At 41.1% G+C, this 17,728-nt stretch overlaps 2 protein-coding genes across 4 annotated transcripts; both read left to right on the top strand.

Moving 5' to 3' along the window:
- The first annotated feature begins 297 nt into the window (after positions 1–297).
- LOC137819615 (protein trichome birefringence-like 34) lies at positions 298–5,941 on the top strand. 3 transcript variants are annotated; one of them, XM_068623515.2, is made up of 5 exons: positions 298–741; positions 1,425–1,602; positions 2,025–2,221; positions 2,932–3,090; positions 5,434–5,941. In XM_068623515.2, the coding sequence occupies exons 1-5, from the start codon at positions 407–409 to the stop codon at positions 5,792–5,794; spliced, it is 1,230 nt and encodes a 409-aa protein (XP_068479616.1). In that variant the 5' UTR covers positions 298–406; the 3' UTR covers positions 5,795–5,941. The 3 variants fall into 3 exon arrangements, with proteins under 3 accessions (XP_068479616.1, XP_090152963.1, XP_090152964.1); XM_090296837.1 differs by having other exon boundaries at positions 607–741; positions 1,439–1,602; XM_090296838.1 differs by lacking the exon at positions 298–741 and adding an exon at positions 1,170–1,250 and having other exon boundaries at positions 1,439–1,602.
- A 2,007-nt stretch (positions 5,942–7,948) lies between these two features.
- On the top strand, positions 7,949–8,728 carry LOC137814863 (uncharacterized). The gene has a single exon (XM_068617792.1). The coding sequence runs from the start codon at positions 7,949–7,951 to the stop codon at positions 8,726–8,728; it is 780 nt and encodes a 259-aa protein (XP_068473893.1).
- Positions 8,729–17,728: the final 9,000 nt, after the last annotated feature.

Genomic DNA, 17,728 nt, shown 5'->3' with positions numbered 1-17,728 from the left:
GAATTTTTTGTATAAAGGTTGTGACACTCCTAAAGTGTCTCATTTTATTTTATTTATTCTTTGCTGATAAACAAAAATTTTACATTACATAAAAATACTTTCCTATATAGAATCCCAGAATTTGATCTTTATATAAATATAAAGTGTAATTTTCAATAGTATCTTTTTATTTAAAAAATCTTTATTACTCAAACACTTAGTCAAAAGTGGGTAAAAATTTGAATCTTTTTCCTTTGAAAACATGAATTTCAGCAACATGCAAAAGCTTCTAAATGAATCATGCTCCACCTACTACTCACAGCATAGCTAGAGATGATAAAACTATATTCTAGCTCACCAACCGGTTTCAAGAAGCTTCAAAAGGGAGGAAGAGATGTGATGAGAACAAAGATCTAAGTGAATGTAAATGGCAAAGGCACATCAGATAGTGGTAGGAAGCAGTTGGGGAATCAGAAACATTTTTCAATCCCTTTTAGTCATCTTAGCCACTGCTCTAGTTGTCACTACCATTTATCTAACACAAGAAGGAGATCAATGGTCTCATGAAACAAACAAGTTACATTCATTATCAAAATGTAACTTGTTTTCTGGCAACTGGGTTTTTGATAATGAATCATATCCACTCTACAAGGAGCAACACTGCACGTTCATGTCTGATCAATTGGCTTGTCAGAAGTTTGGAAGGAAGGACCTTAGCTACCAGAATTGGAGATGGAAACCTCACCAATGTGACTTACCCAGGTCTCTCCATCACATTTTTTAATTTTTAAATTAAGATAGCTACATAATATTTATAAAAATAAAGAAAATTTTAAGAGATTATATATCCTACTATTTTTTTTCATTTATTTTAAAGTTTGTCATTTCTTTTTGATAAAGTATGCTTTTACTTCCCCTAAACTTTTTAAAGCTTATTATCAGTAGGTTTTAAAAAAATTCCATTTTTAGTCTGACTGCTTCTCTGAGTAATTTAAAAACTACGTCATAAAAGAAAAAAAATGGTATATATAAATAAGTTTGAAAGATTAAAAATGGTATATACTAAAATCAGAGAGACAAAATAAATAGAATGGTTAAAATTGAAATTTTCATATTTTAGAGGAAAACATATACATTTTACTTTTTTTTTCCTTTTCAGAACCTAATAACTTTGAAATATACCCTAACAGTCTTGTTAACCAGTGCCATAATGCAAGGATAAAGGATCAATGCAAAAAACATGTATTAGAAATCATGGTGATAATTTATGGGTAACATTTTTAATTTTTTATATTTATATACTTAATGTTCTAATGAGGATAATTGTTGACAGTTTTCTCTTTCAAATACATATTAATTCATTTATGGCTACATGTGTGCTTGAATGTGAAGTTTGAGTATGTGTTTTGAGCTTTGTGAATGTGGCTCCTTCTTTGTTAATAAAGGTTCAATGCCACAGCATTGCTTGAAAGGCTAAGGAACAAGAGGATGGTGTTTGTGGGGGATTCACTGAACAGAGGCCAATGGGTTTCAATGGTTTGCCTTGTGGAATCTTCTGTGCCCCCAACTCTCAAATCCATGCGAACCATTGCAAATGGGTCCCTCAACATCTTCAAGGCAGAAGTAAGTCTTTAGAACATCAAAGAACAACCTTATTCCTAAGAAAAATGTTCCTCCATTTCAAAACTATAATTACTCACTTTTGTTCTTGCTTCAAATTTGAGTAACATGTCCACCATTTTTTTTTTTGTAAAATATGTTTTTCTCAATCATATTATTGGTAGAGAATATTCATCAATTTTGACTAATCATTTTTAGTAAAGTTTCTTCTTCCTTATTCAACAAATTTGGGAGTTTTTCATATTCTAATATGTGTTTATCACTAAAATTAGATTGTCTCTAAAGTACTATCCATGTAGAAAATCAAAGACATTAATAATCTTAAAAATTTCAAGTACATATATATATATATATATATATATATATATATATATATATATATATGAGATGAGATTAACTATTTGAGGTTGTTATGATTTGTGAAGGAGTACAATGCAACGATCGAGTTCTATTGGGCTCCATTATTGGTAGAATCAAACTCTGATGACCCTGTGAACCACAGGGTAGCTGAAAGAACTGTAAGAGTGCATGCCATAGAAAAACATGCTAAGTACTGGACTGATGCAGACATTTTGGTGTTCAACACTTTCTTATGGTGGAGAAGGCGAGCAATGAATGTTTTGTAAGTGAAAACTCACCAACCCATCACTGTCTTTTGATCATCTCCAATTTCCAACCACCATTTATGTACTCTCCATGTGGGTGTGTGTTCCAATGTTTTCACCATAAATGCGTCCTATGTACTCTGCTACCACCAATTTGGTTCCATCTACAACATGTCTTAACCACAAGAGTTTGAATTATTTTTAAGGCTAAAATAATTTCTTTTCCTCATTGTGTTTTTTTTTAGTTTGATTCAATTGTATTAAAAAAATCACTTGGGAAACTTTCTAGACCAAATCAAAAAACAAAATGAAAACAAAGATTAAAACGAGGAATTAAAATTCTATTACCGTTGTTTGGAAAAACAACTTTTTAGAACAGGTATACATTATCCACAATACCAAACAATTAATTTATCATTCAAAATATTTAAAACTGTGTGTTTTTTTTTCTCTGAAGCCATTGTTTTAAAATAAATAAATAAATAAATAAATAAAAATAGTTGAGAAATATCTTTTTGGTTTTCTTCTTTTGAGTCATTTGAAGTCGCATCGGTGTGAGTGGAAACATTTGTGTGTATGTTTTCTAAATTAAAAGAGAAAAGAAGTTAACAATTACATGGTAATAGGTTATATTGTGACGTTTAACATCAAGTTTTTATTAAAATAATACCTTATTTAAGAGGGTAAGTGTCTTGATATGAATAATGACAGTGTAACGTATGAACAGGTGGGGTTCATTTGAAGACCCAAATGGGGTAATGAAAAGGGTAGAAATGGTGAGAGTATATGAAATGGCCTTGAGGACATGGTCAGATTGGTTGGAAGTTCATATTAATCGCAACAAGACCAACTTGTTCTTTGTTTCTATCTCACCAACTCACCAAAAGTAAGTGCCACAAACTCTCATAAATCTACCATCATTGTGGATAAGCTTATGACCTACCTTAACATTATACTTTGTGATAAATGTTTGTTATTTACATTATATTATTTTAGAGCAATTACTTGCAAGTCTTTTAGTCTTTTTAGTTAAAGATTTTTTTTTTTTAATTTATGTTCTATGTTTACATATTTGTATAAGAAACACTCAAACAACATTTTTTTAATTTCTCTCTACACAAATATTTGATACATAAAACAAATTTACATATTATCGTCATTAAAAAGTCCAAACATAAGTAAAAATTGGAATATTTGATTATTTTTTAATTTTGTATATGTTTTATTTCTTTTTTATTTACTTGAATTGAATCTTAAACTTGACATTTTTCATGATTAATTTTATAAAAAAATAATTGATATCTAAAATAATTTTTATTATTAATAAATATTTTTTAAATTGTTATCTAATTAGCCATCAAAATTTTCTTTACCAACTAATTAGATTCTAAAGTTGATAGCTAAAATTAATAACTAATTAAATATCAATTTAAAAACTATTTATTAATAATAAAAATATTCTATATATTTTTAGTCTCTAAATTAATATTTAATGTAATTAATATAATAATTAATTATTATTATTTATTTATAATTAGTCTTTATTTAGTGATTTTCTTTGTAGTGAATATAGAATATTTTTAAAAAATTTCTTGTAAAAAATTTTCAAAAGTGTGAAGGAAACAAAAAAAAAAATTAAAACCACAACTATTCTTACAAAGCTAACAGATTAATAGTTGTAATTTTCCTTTAATTGTATTTTTTCCTTTTAAAATATTATAATACTAGGTTTTAGTCAATAAGTTTCAATTGTTCAAATTGAATATCTAAATATCACCAATTGTACACTTTTATTCCTTTATCCATCTTCTTTGATTTTGTCAATGAGATTGTTTGATGACAATTCAACTAATGCATCACTTAACTCGTGTTAATAGGCCTAATTATATCTTTCTCTTTCATGATTATAAATAAAAAAGTATAATTAAGGTAGGTCAGTAGTATTTTAGTTTTTCTATTGCATAAAATAATTTTTATAATATACAACTAAAATTAATTGTAAATTAATATTTTAAATATACATATTATATTATAATTAAAATTTAAAATAAATAAATATTTGAATATAAAAATTATAGTTTATATTTATAATAAATGTTTTATAGAGATATAACATTTAATTTACTTAAATTGTATATTGAAAAGGAAATGTTAGAATAACTTGACTATAAATGTTTAATTAAAAACTTTACACATTAGAAAAACATAGAATCAAAGTTTGTTCATATAATTTTCTTCATTAAACTATGGAGGCTACATGAACATATACATAATTTATTTTAACCTTTTAAATCAACTAATTATCTACTTTTAAAAATTTACAGTAATAATAACCTAGATAAGTAAAGATTAAAAATTAAATAACTAAAGATTAGTTTACTTACCCTAAATACTTAAAATTCTTATTACTAACCAATTCTATTGTCCTTATTTATATAAATAATAATAACTTATTTTCACGTGGCGTCGTTTGTTTTAAACATATTAAAAGAAAAGAAAATAGAAAAGTAATAACATGTATAAGTTGTATGATAGAATATAAAATGAAAGGAAAGTAAAATTTTATTTCTCTTTTAATTGCACAAGATGTGAAAAGAAAAGAAAAATATATATGCAAAATGACATACATATAGGGTTGAAAAAATATTTTAATTATTCTCTTTTTGTCTGTGGTATTTGCTAATTTTTTTATGGGTTGAAAAATCTATGAATCCCACGTACTTTTGCACCATTTCTTATATTTTTAGATAAAAAAATTATAGAAGTAACAAAATTTAGGTGTTTTTTCCTCTCTTGTTCCTTTCTTCCATTTTCAATTGTTTCAAACAGAGCCAAGAGTCATTAGAATGTTATAATTACTTTAACTTCAAAAATATTTTGGCAATAGTTTCCAAATAAAAATTATTTTCATTGAAAGATGATTCAAGTCATTTTGCATTATAGATCCCTTACCTATATTAATAATACCAACAAAATCATACATAGAAATACACAATCACATATCAATTGTTCTATAATTACACTATGGTCCAATAAATTATCTAAGTGGATTTACAACGTATAAAACAGAGTGTTGATATGTTTGTAATTAGATTACAACTCAAAAAAGTAATTATTTTTTATTAAAATAGAGTAATTTAAAAATTACATTAACAAAATTATTTATGTAAATTGATGTTTTTTAATATGAAATGATCAAAAGTAACATTCTGTTATAAAAAACTTGCAGGGCACATGAATGGGGAGGAGCAAGGGGTGATAATTGTTACAAAGAAAGTGATAAAATTAGAGAAGAAGGGTATTGGGGGAATGGTTCAAATCCAAGTATGATGAGAGTGGTGGAAAATGTGATTGAAGATTTGAATGGAAGAGGGTTGAAAGTTGAGTTGCTTAACATCACACAGCTCTCAGAGTATAGGAAAGAAGGGCACCCATCAATATATAGAAAGCAATGGGACCCTCTAACTCAACAACAATTATCAAATCCAAAAACTTATGCTGATTGCATACATTGGTGCCTCCCTGGTGTGCCTGATGTATGGAATGAGCTTCTATATGCCTATATTCTACATCCATCACTAACTTTTTGACAAAAAAAACTAAGTTTCCTTTTGGCTTTCTCATATTCATGAATCTGGTGAGGAGAATTCAAGTGTAAAGAATGTTGCCTCTCCTAATCATTCTAAATCTCATGTTAATTTTGTTTAAGCTAAAATACAGTTTAACTTTTCATGTCATCATAATTTAGTCTCCATTTTCTTGATATGTAATTTTAATATACTTTAATTCTATATGTTTTATTTAGGTTTAATTTTACCTTATATATATATATATCATTTAAAATATCATCAATAAATAATTTGTTTTTTTTACTCAAAAGAAATCATTTAATCTGTGAAAATACAAAAACAGTTCATTAAAACTTACATATTTTTTTTTTTAAAATAGGATTACAATCTTAAAAAAATTAAAAATCAAAACCACAAATTAAAAGTTAGAAAGGATTAAAATTATGATTTAACCTTTTTGTTCTAATAACGTTGTTTTGATGTAGTAGTTTCTTTGGTAAGATAATGCGTAGTCTTTTAATTAGTCTGATGAATTATTCTTGTTGCCACATACTTTATGAGATTTTCATGTTTAATCTTCATTAATAAACTTTGTAGTTTGTTGTTATGGAACATTTTTAAAGTAGAAAATTTGGTTAAAAAAATAGTAAAACAAGAATAGCTCTCACAACTGTGAAAAAAACTTGTAGAAAAAATCATTGTAAGAATTGCACAAAAGCAACTCCAAAGACGTAGCATAATATTTTTCTTTTTGCTTTTGGTTCTTCCAACTTCAAAATATGAGTAAAATATATAATTTTACATTTTATTAACGATATTTAAGTTCATTTAACTTTTCTAAATTTTTAAAATAAAATTGAAATTATCTTTAATCATATTTATAAATTATATTTATATTTGAATTAAATTAGAAGTATTCTAAAATTATCATATTAATTAGTTGAAATTAATTTAATCCATTAAAATTCAATTTCTTATAAGAAATTATATTAACTATATTATAAAAATGTCTAACTAAGATAAAGAAGAAAATTTATATATATCCCGAACTTAGGAATTGGATAAACAACTTGTGTCCTGATGCAATTATGATTTCTAAAAACACTGTTAAAGACTTATATTGGGAAAATGCATGTCCCGACCAGTCCTCGATCATCGATCCCAGTGACTGACATCAGACATCGCACATCGGTGCCTAATAGTGGAAGGGGGCCACATAAGGTGGGCCCAGACGCACCTATCAGAGGATTGGTCAGTCTTCGGACATCGGTACCATAGACCCTGATGTTGGAGATCGACATCGGCCCTAGCTGACAGAAAGAGAGATCGGACATCGGCGTCTAAACGTTATGATGGGCCCTTAGAGGTGGGTCCTAGAATTATCCTAAATCATCAGTTAGAATATCAGATATGAGGGAAGCCTAAGTCACGAGGGATCCATGCATGTGATGTGTATAGTGCATACATGCGTGACACGTGAGAATAATCCTTAGAGGCGCTAAGAACCATTAGGGTTAGGGTTTCCAAGGGAAGTTGCATGCATGCCACGTGGATACTTAGGGCACTCGTAGAAATAGATGGCGCCAGATATTAAGTGCACAAGTTGGTACCCAGGCGACCACTCTGTTATTCGTTGCACTCCAGTTAAGGGAAGTCCTATGTGCCAGATACACTAAGATTATGTAAATAGCGGCGCAAGGACGTTCCCCAAGGAACCTTAGACAAGGGTAACAACTAAACCCTAGTTTCAACCTATATAAAGGATGCCAAAAACCCTAGCAAGACACATAGTTTCTAACACTGAAACTACTTTATACACTTGGTGTTTCTTTGCCCTTATACTGACTTGAGAGTCGAAGTGCAAACGGTCATCAAGGCGCCCCTTTGTCTTTGCAGGTGAGAGATTTCGAAGTACGATTCTCAAGCGGAGATAGAAGGGCCAAAGACTGTCGTAGAGTCAACCAGCTAAGCGAGTCAAACGACAGGAACATTTGGCGCCCACCGTGGGGCCCGTTAAAGCAAGGTCCCACTCACAATCGTGTTGAGAGTTTCTACCAGCAATATGAGGAGTACGAGGCAAAGATCTGTTGTAGCCACAGGTGTAGTGCCCCCCTGGAGGCCCATCTCACAGGTGTGCACGACCTAGAGGCCCATCTCACAATGTTCCACACTTAGATGATGCTCACAGGAGGATCTGACGTTGTGTACTGCAAGCTGCTCATGAGCACGTTGGCAGGCGCGACGTTAGAGTGGTTTGTCAGTCTCTCCGATGGACACATCACCACCTTCGACCAGTTTGCGACGCTGTTCAGGGAACAATACCTTGTTAACAAGTCCCCCATCCGACTTTCTTATGATGTCTTTAACATTAAACAGTACCAGGGGGAGTCCATGAAGGACTACTTGAACAGGTTTGGGGTCCAGGTGGTAAGGTTGAAACCCACGGATGAGGCCATGATAGTGCATGCCTTTGTCAAGGGAATGCTGCCAGGACCTTTCAGCGAATCGCTGTTAAGGTTCTACCCGAAGACATTCACCGAGATCAGACGTCGGGCGTTGGCACACATCGCCGCAGATGATCGAGTCACGGAGAAACACGGTCTTGTCGGTCCTATTCGACCTCGAGCAACAGGACGAACTCAACCCATGAGGGTGCACGAGGTGACCACAGAGAAAAAGGGAGCTGGAAAACCCTACGAGCAATCCCAAGCATGGACACACACACGAAGGGACCCGCCCCCGAAACATAATTTTCGAGTGGAGCTCAAGGAGCTAATCGCTATCCCGAACATAGCGGCAAGGCTGAAGGTACCCGCAAAGACCGACAGGAAGATGGGCCCCAACAAGAACGCTTTGTGTGAGTTCCACCAAGCACATGGCCACTACATACTTAATTTCTTGGCCCCGACACACCAACTAGATGAGCTAGTGAAAAGCGACTTCTTGAAGGATTAACTTCAAGAGCAGTAAAACGATCAGTGACTGTAGGGGCAGATCAGGGGCACGAGGTGCCCATTCATGAGGAGATCAACATGATCTCTATAGGGTTTTCAGGAGGAGGATGCACCGCCTCCCAGCGAAAGAAGTACGCGCGAAGTGATGGCAGTAGAAGTACAGGAGGTAGATCAGACCCCGACGTCGACCTTATCTTCACCAAGGCCGACCGCCAAGATGTCGTACCCCACGACAATGACCCGGTGGTAATTTCGTTAGTCACAGCAGGAAGAAGGGTGTACTGCGTCCTTATAGACCAAGGAAGCTAGGCCGACGTGATGTTCTGGTAAACCTTCAAGAAGTTGCAGTTGTCTCCAGACCAGTTGAGGCCCTATACTGGGTGCTTGTAGGGTTTCACTGGAGACCAAGTGGAGGTGCGTGGGCATATAGAGCTAAGGACGACCTTCACGGATGGCACAACTTCGTATACTGTATGGTGATCACCATCAAATATGACCAGAAAGAGGCTAAGAAGTGTTACGAAAATAGCCTCAAGACGAAGAGAGGGGTGTTCGCTGTTACTACCCAGCCTCCAAGGCAAGAAGGGGTCACCCTTGCAGAGATCGCCTGGGCGAGGCGACCTGAACCCGCCAGAGACGTGTTGGATAGAGAGATCGGTGGGAAGATGTTCAAGCTTGGGAGGACTTTAAGCCAAGAGTCGCAGGATCAAATTGTCGAGGTCATAGCAAGGCACCTCGATGCTTTCGCGTGATCTACCTCAGACATGCCTGGCATAGACCCCGACTTCTTGTGTCACTGTCTCACCATGGATCCCCAGGTTCGACCTATTCGCCAGAGAAGACGAAAGTTCAATGAGGAGACCGAGAAGCTGTTGAAAGCTGGTCACGTTAGGGAGATTCAGTACCCCGAGTTGCTGGCCAATGTGGTATTGGCGAAAAAGGCCAACAAGAAGTGGAGGATGTGTGTTGAATTCAAAGACCTCAACAAGGCCTGTCCGAAGGACTCCTACCCGCTGCCTAGTATCGACGCCTTGGTAGACAGTGCGTCTGAATGTAGATTACTCAGCTTCATGGATGCCTTCTCTGGTTACAACCAGATCATGATACACCCCAGGGACGAGTGCAAGACAACGTTTATGACAGAGTTGTCTTGTTATTGCTACAAGGTGATGATGCCCTTTGGACTGAAGAACGCAAGTGTCACCTACCAGAGGTTGATGGACAAAGTACTAGCGCCCACGTTAGGGCGAAATGTCCAAGCATATGTAGATGACATGGTGGTCACCTCCTAGCAAAAGGAACAACACGTGGCAGACCTGGAAGAGCTATTCACTACAATAGCGAAGTACAGGCTGAAACTGAACCTAGAGAAGTGTGTGTTCGGGGTCGAGGCAGGCAAGTTCTTGGGGTTTCTACTCACTGAACGTGGGATAGAGGCGAATCCCGAGAAGTGCGCTGCGATAATAGCAATGAGGAACCCAATCTCAGTCAAAGAGGTGCAGCAGTTAACAGGGCGCATGGCTGCTCTGTCCAAATTCGTATCGGCAGCAGGAGACAAGGGGCATCCTTACTTCCAGTGCCTGAAGAGAAACAACAGGTTCGAATGGACCCGGGAGTGCAAAAAGGCATTTGTGAAGCTGAAGGAGTACCTGGCTAGTCCACTAGTATTGTGCAAACCAAAGCTAGGTACTCCCTTTCGCCTATACTTCGCAGTTACAGAGAAGACGATTAGTTCGATTCTGCTGCAAGAATAAGACCAGGTGCAGAAACCGATCTACTTCGTCAGCAAGGTGTTGCAAGGGCCAGAGGTGAGGTGACAGGCCCCAGAGAAAGCGGCTCTGGCAGTAGTGTACTCAGCGCGAAGACTTCGCCATTACTTTCAAAGCTTCACCGTAATAGTAATGACAAACCTTCCAATTCGCAAGGTCTTGCAAAAGCCAGATGTGGTACGTAGAATGGTGCGATGGGTAGTAGAGCTTTCTGAGTTTGATGTACAGTATGAGCCTAGAGGCCCCATCAAAAGCCAAGTTTACGCTGACTTTGTAGTAGAGCTCTCCTCAGCAGCCACACACCAAGAGGGAGCAGGTTTCAAATGGGTGCTCTTTGTAGACGGTTCCTCAAACCAACAAAGTAGTGGGGTTGATGTCATCTTGGAAGGACCAGATGGGTTGCTGATTGAGCAGGCCCTACGGTTCGCTTTCAATGCCAGTAACAACCAAGCAGAGTATGATCCTGCCTGTTGACCGGAGCGCTGGAGAATGCCTCGTCAAAGGATCGACGTGCGCACCGCTTATCACCTTCGTTCCTCCCTGGATCTACTTCAAGAACCTGCAAAGAAACGACACGGCGCCGCTGCGGCCGATCGCACTCCGACGCTCAAGTCAGTGACGGTATCACCAAATACTAAGAACTAGAATCGTGCAAATTCTCTCTCACAAACAGCTCTGTCACTCGCAAGCGTAAAGTGTATGAACTGAACGTGCGTACCTCAGAAAGTCTGTTAAGAGCTCTTATATACCTGGTGGTTTTCTCTCTCCTGGCAGTTACAGACTTGGACACGTGGCTCGCATCCAACTGTACACGTGCCATCATCTGGAGGCTCCCTGACTTGGCGCCGCTTCTGCTCTCATTTTGGCTAAGTTACTTATGCATGGTACTGTCCAGTGCATAGCTAACTTAGGAGTGCGATCTCTACTGAAACTGGCGAGTTAGGGCCTTCATACACCTTCCCTGTGGTCTCGCCGGCCGCCTTCATAATCTGCTTCTCCTTCATCTTCGGCGATGTGCTTGTTCTGGCGATCTCCGACTGCTTGGTCGCTTGGGTCTGCATCTGGCGACTTCATCTTCAACCTGGCGATCGCCTATTCTGGTAAGCTGGAGATCGGAACACGCCAACTTAACAATCGGCGACTACACGTGCCTCCCGACTTCCTTCCTAACTGCCAACCTGGCACCTTGTCAACACGCCTACACTGTAGCAGGGTGCCACGTCATCATACCCGACCACCAGGGCGGTACACAAGCCCCCCAGTCTTAAGCGAAGACTTGTCTAGCGAAAAGACTGAAAGAGCCTTCGTTAACACCGGTCTACGTGGCACTGACGCAGAATTCCAAGCGATAGTACTTTCTGCTGCTCTGACGCTCCACCAAACCCTTCGCGCATCGTTCGACACGTGGCTTTCATCAACGGCTATCTTCATCTGCCGTTAGCGCTTCCCAAAACCATTTCGAAAACCCTTAAACCCATTACGTTCCACTGTTCCATCACTTTCTTCGTGCTTGCAAAACGCTCTAACTTCCCTCTGCGAAAACTCTCAACGCTCTTCAACGTTCCAGATCACCATCTTCCTCCCTCGTCTTCCTGATCATTGAAAGGTAATTACTTTCCTTTATCTGCTGGGTTTCCTTGCATTTTCACCGATTTGCATCATCCTGTAACTGCCTGGTGCATACGCTGTGGGTCGTTTTTCCATTTCTCTTCTGCGTAACTTAGGGCTTTGTCGATCGTCGCAACGAACTCACATTCGTTCGTCGTTTCACCTCTCTTCCATGACCGAGTCAGCCTTCGTAACCCTCCTGATCATTTTTCCTTTCTTCTTCCTTTGCAGCTGCCATCATGACTCGCACCAAGATTACCCCGAACCCCCTCCATCAGCACGAAACCCTCCTTCACAAGCACACGACTCAACGCAAGTTCGTGGCGCTTCCTCTTCGCAGGCTGAGAGGCCTGCATCTTCCCAAACTGCTCTGGCCCAGGCGACTCCACCTAACGCTGGAGGAGCCCCCGTCCCTCTGCCAGACTTCAAAACATTATATCCTTGGGCCACCCCAACCCTTCTGAAGGAGACCTCGTCGGTGAACACTGCGGGAGCAGTTTTGCGGTTGACAAAGGGGGACGAGGCCTATCAATCGTTTCACAAGGAGCACGACGAGAGGATGATGGTGCTGCCTTGCCCCGCCGCTCTGCCAGTGTGCGCTGATGACAAAGTAAGCGCCGACGGCCCCTTTTGCTTTGTCTACACAACTTTCTTCAAAAAGGTCAAGCTCAGGTTTCCCCTCACCCGATTCGAGAGGGAACTTTTAACCGAGCTCAATATTGCTGCCGCCCAGCTTCACCCCAACAGCTGGGCGTTTGTTCGAGCCTTTCAAATAACATGCTACCACCTGGGGTTGCCCGCGTCGGTGGACGTGTTTTTGTTTCTTTTTGAGGCCAAGCACCCAGGAGACCGCCTATGGGTCAGCCTGAATGCCATTGCTGGGAGATCCATTTTTACCATCTTCCAGCAATCGTACAAGGACTGGAAGGGGAAGTTCATCCAAGTACGCGCAAACGATAAAGACACCTCCCTTCTTGATGGCTTCCCCTTGTACTGGGTGGACAAGGGGAAAAAGGAGTCCAAGAGCTGCTTCAGGAGGCCCAGAAGTCCTGATAGCATGGGAGCTTTGGACAGAGACCTCTGTCTATTCTGGAAGAGGGTGTCGGATGCCAACATAACATTCCTGACCCCCACCTTGATCTCCTTCGAATTCTTTGAGGACCAGCTAGAATTCCAAATAGGTTAGGACATCCAAACTGTTGCTTTGATACTGCTTCTGATATTGCTTCTGGGCGTCTTGTGCGATACGCACAAGACTTTGGTTTTACCTTTTCTGCATGTACTACCTGTTTTGCTGTTTTATTACCTCATACACTTGTTGTTTTCTTCTCTGAGCTAACTCATGCATTTTCGTTTCGTGCAGACAATATGTTGGGTAAAAACATGCTCGCCGACTTAAAGGCGCTCGCCCGAAACCACGGGTTGGCGACTGGTTCCCAGACGGTGCCCAACTCGGCGGTCGAGAAGGCCATCGTTCATGGGCGATCACCGCCCAAGGAACCCACCCAGCGCAAGAAACTGGTCCTTAAGAGGCCTAAGCGAAAAGCCCCCCAAGTCGTCCAAGAGGAGGAGGAAGAGGACGACGAGGTCACTGAGGATGGCCTCGTTACAAAGAGGAAAAGGGTGGCACCATCTTCTCCACCTGCTCCACCCCCTCTTCCAACCTCATCACCACCATCAACGCCCGCTCCTCCTCCCTCATCGCCAACACCACAAGCCCCTTCATCACCAGTCCAAGCAACTCCACTGGCCACTGCGCCACCAGCAGCTGAGGCTCAAGAGCCAAATTTTCTGGAGGACCCCCCAAGTGCCTCTACGCCACACATCTCAGCTGGAGGGGGCCCCCCTTCAAACACTTCAGCTGCAGAGAACGTTCCAATCGGGGATGAGGTTGCTCACACCTCTCCAATTCTAATTACCGAATCCCCGATTGCGTCGCCACGCCAAGAAGCAAACACTGAAAATCCTGCTAAGGAAGGTGGCGGCGAGAACCCTCAACAAGCCCCCCTGGCGCCTCTCCAAGCAGCAAACCTTTCCCTCGAAGTCACAAGGATGTGGGAACCTCTGACTGCCAAACTTAAAAACATAGCAGAGGATATCCCATCGATCATAACGAGGGCTGTGGAGAGCTCCACCAGGAGGCTTCAAGACGATCTCTACCACCTCAAGACTGAAAATAGCACTATGAAGATCGAGGTGGAGAAGATGTCATTCAGCCTGACGCTCGCAGAGCTTGATCACACCCGAGTGGAGGATGCCCTCAATACCGAGCTCAGGCTGGCGCGCAAGGAAGCTGCTGACCTTCGCCGCAAAGTCCATGAACTTGCCCAAGAGAAAGTTGAGCTAGAAAGCAAAATCGTGCCTCTGCGCACCAAGGCGAGCGACCTGGAGGCTCACATTCAAGCTGACGCCGCCAGGGTGCAAAAACTGGAGCAGAGGTCGATTGACCGCGAGAAGCTACTTGGACAAGTAGAAAAAGCGAGGGACGACGCCATGGCTGATCTCGCCGAGGCAAACAAGGAGAAAGGGAAGATGGCTGCTGAGTTGGCCCAAGCTCAAACAGAATCCAAGAAGGTTACTGACGACCTTCTCCATGCTCAAGAGACCAACAAACAACTCCGAAAACAGGTTGAAGAGCAGGAGCAGCAGAACAAAGAGCTCAAGAAACAGGTTGAAGAACTTCAAGGGCAATTTGAAGAACTTAAGCTAAACTCTGCTCAGATTCTGACTGCTGGATTCGAAGCCGCTCGGGAGCAATTCGCATGCCTATTCCCCGATCTCGACCTCAGCATGGTGTCGTTGAACAACGAAGTAGTAGATGGAAAGGTCGTTCCTGCTGAAGACTAATCCACTCCACCTCATCTGCTACTTCATAATTTCCCTCGTATTACTCTATAAAAACTCTTGCATATGTGTTTTGAACAAATACTTATTTTAATCACAAAACTTGGATATTTTCTCCCCTGACTCCTTTTAAGCGCTTTAGCCTTCTTTGCATGTTTAACTTTGTCGGATTTAACTTAGTGATTTTGCAAACGCGACTTTTGACGTAACCGCCTCGAGCCAATTCAAACTTAAGCAAAAATCACTTTAAACAACTTGTATTCTTAAGGCAACTAACCTCTCGCAAGAATACCCTTCGAACAACGAACTGTAACTCAATGATTGGCTCAAACAACGTCCCACTCGACCTGCTTTATCAAACAAGTCTTTCAACCTTCTCGCCGTCGTTTGAACTTTTCCCGATCGCCAAGACCCCTTGGTAACATCAGCTTTTTCTAGCCTCATGCTTTGGCAATCGTTCCTTTATCTGGGGTAGAAGCGCCCTTTGGAATCTTCCTTTTCCCTCCTGAACTTCAGAGCAAAAGACCGGCTGGCTAGGCGTTCTCTTCGAACCTACCTTAGCCACCTTTCAAGCTTCTTCCACCCTCTTCGCCATACCTGAACTCGTTCGAGACGAGAAGGATTTTATCTTGCCTATGCTCGCACGTAAGCGAGAAGGTCTTTTAACTCGCCTGAACTCGCTCATCGGCGAGAAGGACTTTGTTTGGTGCCTCAACTTGCCCAGGGTGCACATCTCCTCCCCCCTGGATGCACTGAGGACCTTTTCTTTCTCTCGCCTGCACTCGCTCGACGGCGAGGAGGTCTTTAACTGGCCTTAGCTCGCTCAACGGCGATAAGGACTTTATCTGGTGCCTCAACTTGCCCAGGGTGTACATCTCCTCCCCCCTGGATGCACTGAGGACCTTTCCTTTTTTCTCGCCTGCACTCGCTCGACGGCGAGGAGGTCTTTAACTTGCCTCTACATTGCCCCAGGAGTTACATCTTCTCGCTCCCAGAAACACGGAGGACTTTTTCTCTTTCGCGCCTGCACTCGCTCGACGGCGAGGAGGTCTTTACTTGCCTCTACATTGCCCCAGGAGTTACATCTTCTCGCTCCCAGAAACACGGAGGGCTTTTTCTCTTTCTCGCCTGCACTCGCTCGACGGCGAGGAGGTCTTTACTTGCCTCTACATTGCCCCAGGAGTTACATCTTCTCGCTCCCAGAAACACGGAGGGCTTTTTCTCTTTCTCGCCTGCACTCGCTCGACGGCGAGGAGGTCTTTACTTGCCTCTACATTGCCCCAGGAGTTACATCTTCTCGCTCCCAGAAACACGGAGGGCTTTTTCTCTTTCTCGCCTGCACTCGCTCGACGGCGAGGAGGTCTTTACTTGCCTCAGAACGCGCGAGGGCGTTGAGGTCTTTCATCTGGTGCCTCCGATCGCCGAAAGACGATGAGGACTTTAAAACTTAACTGGTGCCTCCAATCGCCGAAAAACGATGAGGACTTAAAACTTAACTGGTGCCTCCAATCGCCGGAAAACGATGAGGACTTAAAACTTTTTAGAAAGCACGCGATATATCTTTTCTTGCCTTAAATCATGTACAAATGACAAGGTCTTTCTTCAAAACTTTCGAAAATAGCACACATGCAATCTGAAAACACCTTATACTTCGAAAACTCTTCTTTTATTGGGTGGCCTCATTAAAAACCCTCCTTAGGGAAAAAAGAGTGCCCCCTTGAAACTGTTTTAACAGAGACATCGTAATATAACATTTGTGTTTGTCTTTACTTACAAAGCTCTTAACTATAGTACAACTTCAGGTGTGTGGCGTTCCAGGTACGAGGGATCGCTCCTCCTTCCAGCGTCTCTAAGCGGTAGGCCCCGTTCCCGAGCGCCTCGGTTATTCTGAACGGTCCAGTCCACTTGGGTGATAGTTTATTCTCCATCTCGTACTGGTGGGCCTTCCTCATCACCAGATCGCCTTCTCTAAACTGCCTTGGCATCACCTTAGAGTTGTACCTTCGCTCGATCCTCCTCTTCACCGCCTCAGCCTTGAGCCTCGCCTCTTCCCTGACTTCATCCAGCAGATCCAGGTTCAGCCTTCTCTCTTCATTCGAGTCTTCCTCTACAAAGTTCTGGAATCTCGGCGAGCTCTCCTGGATCTCCACTGGAATCATGGCGTCGCACCCATAGACCAAGCTAAACGGGGTCTCATGGGTTCCTGACTGCTCGGTGGTGTGGTACGCCCAGACTATGCGGGGCACCTCCTCAGCCCAACTTCCCTTGGCTTTCTCAAGCCTTCTCTTCAAACCTCTTAACAACACCCGATTAGCTGATTCCACCTGGCCATTCGTCTGAGGGTGCTCGACGGATGCAAACACTTGTTGAATTCCAACCCCTTCACAAAGCTTCTTCAACAGGTGGCTTGCAAACTGCGTCCCATTATCTGACACCAGGCGCTTAGGCACTCCAAACAGGCACACGATGTTCTTCCATACAAAACCTTCGATCTTGTGTGCGGTGATCTGGGCCACTGGTTCTGCTTCGATCCACTTGGTGAAATACTCAATCGCCACCACCAAGTACTTCATCTGCCTGATCGCCAGTGGCAAAGGTCCCAGGATGTCGATTCCCCAAGTATGAAACGGCCAAGGGCTATAGATCGACTTCAACTCCTCGGGAGGTGCCTTGTGCCAATCGGCGTGCTGCTGGCATTGTTTGCAGCACTGGGCATACTTCTTGCAATCTTCTCTCATAGATGGCCAGTAGTAGCCTGCACGGAGAGTCCTCGCGGCCAG

Source organism: Phaseolus vulgaris, chromosome 10 (assembly GCF_051622355.1).
Source record: "Phaseolus vulgaris cultivar YP4 chromosome 10, ASM5162235v1, whole genome shotgun sequence".
Classification (NCBI taxonomy): Eukaryota; Viridiplantae; Streptophyta; class Magnoliopsida; order Fabales; family Fabaceae; genus Phaseolus; species Phaseolus vulgaris.
This window is presented reverse-complemented; position numbering and strand designations above follow the sequence as displayed.

Bases quoted from the DNA above. Each gene is read 5' to 3' on its own strand.
- LOC137814863 (XM_068617792.1), top strand. From the start codon at position 7,949: ATGATGCTCACAGGAGGATCTGACGTTGTGTACTGCAAGCTGCTCATG.
- LOC137819615 (XM_068623515.2), top strand. From the start codon at position 407: ATGGCAAAGGCACATCAGATAGTGGTAGGAAGCAGTTGGGGAATCAGA. The intron at 1,603-2,024 runs GTAAGTCTTTAG...TGATTTGTGAAG, and splicing joins TCAACATCTTCAAGGCAGAA to GAGTACAATGCAACGATCGA. The intron at 3,091-5,433 runs GTAAGTGCCACA...AAAAACTTGCAG, and splicing joins ATCTCACCAACTCACCAAAA to GGCACATGAATGGGGAGGAG.